At 46.9% G+C, this 3,524-nt stretch overlaps 1 protein-coding gene across 1 annotated transcript; it reads left to right on the forward strand.

Annotated features, from left to right (window-relative positions):
- Positions 1-930: 930 nt before the first annotated feature.
- On the forward strand, positions 931-2,832 carry EREG (epiregulin; the record flags this gene model as incomplete). Its single annotated transcript, XM_009084909.1, has 4 exons — positions 931-1,030; positions 1,163-1,286; positions 1,766-1,912; positions 2,772-2,832. Coding segments are annotated over 4 exons (432 nt in total), but the record flags the coding sequence as incomplete, so codon positions are not given.
- Between the last annotated feature and the right edge of the window lie 692 nt (positions 2,833-3,524).

Below are 3,524 nucleotides of genomic sequence, written 5' to 3' on the forward strand. Positions count from 1 at the left end.
ATGGGCTACCTATAAAAGTACAGGTACTTGTGCTGGTCTTCAAATCCTGTTTGGAACTGTCAATTTAAGTAGTGAAATACCTTAAGGCTGTGCCTGTTTCTTCTGGTGTTCTGCTGAGATAAGTAGCAGTGGCCCAGGGTCCATAAAGCAGTAAGTAACTTGTCCAAGCCACTGCCCAGATGAGAGGGGTTTGGTATCTCGTTAGGTGGCTTTGCAAGTGAGCTTTTAACCAGACACTGGCAGAAGAGAGGATGTTAGTGCAGGAACTGTCCAGCCCTTCAGCTGCCTGTAGCAAGGGCAGGGCTGAGAGAGCTCTTTGATTGTAAAGAGCAGCTTTTGTGTTAAGCTTATCTCAAGCAGTTTGTGGTCTCTGAAGCCAGTGGTGGAGTGCTGAGCCTGGGTCGGCACTGACCTGGTGTGCTGAGTCACCAGGTGCACTAACTTGCAGATTCCTAGGCAGTTCTCTTCCTGTGGACTGTTGTGACTCAGGGACATCCCGATTTTGATCATCCTGCCCTGAATGCTGGATTGTCATGCCTAATTGTGGAACCCTGGCTGTGTCCCTTGCACAGGTGCCATGCCAGACCAGTCACAAACCTAACGTAATCATCAGGCCTAATTTTCCTGCCTCTCCTGCGGAGCCTCTCTAAGCCTGTTTGGGCCCAGTTTCACCCAGAGTGTGGGTGAGAGGTGGTCACATGCACCAGGTTTCTGTTTGTCTCAATTCTGCATTGAGAGTTGATATTTCAGAGATGTTTCCTTGGGCTGCCTTATATAATATAGGCAGCAGATCTCTCAGACCTGTATCTTTTCAGCTTGCAACACTGGATTTTTCCTACTAGGATAAAAAACTTCTGTTCTTCTTGTATTAACTTAATGAGTAGAGCAGCTTAAACACTTAGCTGGAAATGTATCTAATTTTGACTATTGTTTTTATCTCTTACAGGTTACCTATTGCAAGGAGTCCTGGCCACAACAGTGATCCCATTATGTGGGCTTGGGGAAATGGAGAACTGCACAACAGCACTCGGTAAGTATTGCACAGCTCTTTGTTGGTTCCCATCTTCCTTGTGCTGGCAGCCTTGCTGAAGTGCCCTTGGAAATCATTTTTATGTTCAGCTTCATTGTCACTTCCTGAGATGCTAACCAAATCCCCTTGCAGTCCAGACAGAGAACAGCCCACGAGTGGCTCAAGTCGGGATCACGAGATGCAAGCCTGAAATGAAGGACTACTGCTTCCATGGGCAGTGTGTGTACATTGTGGACTTGGATGAGCACTATTGCAGGTATGGACAGGCCATATGCATTCTGCTGACTCCCTGAGGTGAGCTTGGAGGTGAACCATGCATGGCCTTTGGTCTTCATGCTGTTGACACCAATCCAGCCAAGTATTAAAGGCTCATAAGAACATGAAGAGGAGTGGTATATCTGTGATACACCTCAGCTGCATTTAGGCAATGTGCTGGCTCCAGTGACATCTGGGTGAAAGTCTTAGACACCTGAAATTAGTCACCAACGTAACTTACACTTGGGACATTCATTCTAATGTGCTTCTCTGTTCATCTGTATTTATTGCAGTGTGAGATCCAGACCTCAAGCACAGCACCAAAGTCTCCCCTTTGATCCAACTCTACAAAACAAAGACCCTCTAGGCATTTTTAAGGGCACCCTAGTTTACCTGAAGAATTAGCAACCATTTCTAGGACTTATAGAAGTGTGTGTACCCCCACAGCCAGATCTCTAATTCTGCCTCTCTTACCCTCAGGTGTGATGTAGGCTTCTCTGGAGTGCGCTGTGTGCACTCGGAGCTCCTCCAGCAGCCCCTCAGCAAGGAGTATGTGGCACTCACAGTTATTGCAGTTCTGCTCTTCGTTGCTGCCATCTCTCTTGCAAGCTACTACATTTGCAGAAGGTAAGATGCATGTTCTTGGTGGCTCAGGAAGGAGAATCAGCTGTAGGTGTTGACAGACATCCTCTAAGCACCTCCAGGTAGCCTGGAGCACCTCAGTCACTCGACTGCATGGAGACAGTTTGATACACAGACCTGCACTTGAGGTGTTCAGAAAAGGCAGTGTGCTGACAGTGTGGCATGACCCAAGTTGCAGACCAGGCAGCAGCACTCCCAAGTGCCTTTTCACCCTGGCACAGGACTGCGTCAGTTACTTCATGTCTGGCTTAGAGGGTGTGTTGAGGTCAAGGAGAGTGCTGATAGGGAATGGGAAAATTCTAGTTCCTCTTCTTGGTAATGCCTTTTCCTCAGTCCTAGGGAACTGGAGGGCAGCTGGATTAACGCCAGCTGATTTGTTTATCTGCCATGTTACTGTGGTGACTGTGATATCACAAGCATTGCCTTATCAGCTCTACCATGGGGTACAGCAGTGTTCTCCATGAACAGACCCACAAGCAGGAGGAATCGTTTTCCAGGCTAAAAGCTATGGGTAAGCAGCTGTCAGAGAGCTGAGGAGGCAGAGGGAGAGCTCAGCTTTCCAGATCTGATAACTGGATGGTAACTAGCAGGATTTCTCAAAGACAAGCCTAGTAGCAACAGGAAGACTTTAAGGCAGATGAGGAATTTTCAGTGAAGAGTTGAGAGAGGAGACTCTGCATGCAAGTGATCTCAGCCCTGGAAATGAGCACAGACAGAGCCCAGCTACTAGAGACTTACACGTGAGGAGGTCATACAAATTTTTCTTTCCTTCCTTCACCTCCCTTGTACTCTCAACAAGCCATTTGGAACAACCAGGACTCACGTTTCTCTCCTCTATTTCCAGGTACCGAAGCAAGAGGAGACAGACAAATGCCAGTGAATACAAGGAAGTTGGTGCCCTATAGGAGGAGTGGTGGCTCCCTGCAGGGCTCTGTCCATCTGGATAGACTCTGTGGCTTCCCATCTATTTAATTGTTATTTTTATTAATAATATTGACAATATTTATAACCGTTTACAAATTTCAGTTGTTTGGTGATTGAATCAGCATAGGTCAAGCATTTTATTTTCAGTGTTTTATTTTTTTATTATTAAGTAAAATTTCCTACAGGGAACCCACCTGAGTGGTTCTGTGGGACAGAGATATATTTTTGTAAAAACTCATCTTCTTGCTCTGAAGAGAAGAATTTTATATTTATTCTTGTGAATATACTCAAAACAATTGTATTCCTTGAAATAAAAGTTCTAAACAAAGTGTGTGCTCAGTCCAGAGTGGTGGTGGATGGAGTTACCCTCAACTGGTGGCTGGTCACCAGGGGCATCCCCCAAGGCTCAGTACTGGGGCCAGTCCTGTTTCATATCTTTATTGGTGTATCCTGGGGTCAGTTTTGAGCCCCCCATGACAAGAAAGACGTTGAGGGTCTGGAGCTTGTCCAGAGAAGGGAATGGAGCTGAAGGAAGTGTCTGGAGCACAAGGAGTGGCTGAGGGAGCTGTGGGGACTCAGCCTGGAGAAAAGGAGGTTCAAGGGTCCCTCTCGCTCTCCACAGTTCCCTGACTGGAGGTGCAGCCAGGTGGGGATCACTCTCTTCTCTCAGGTA

This window comes from Acanthisitta chloris, unplaced genomic scaffold, assembly GCF_000695815.1.
Source record: "Acanthisitta chloris isolate BGI_N310 unplaced genomic scaffold, ASM69581v1 scaffold19621, whole genome shotgun sequence".
NCBI classification, from domain to species: Eukaryota; Metazoa; Chordata; class Aves; order Passeriformes; family Acanthisittidae; genus Acanthisitta; species Acanthisitta chloris.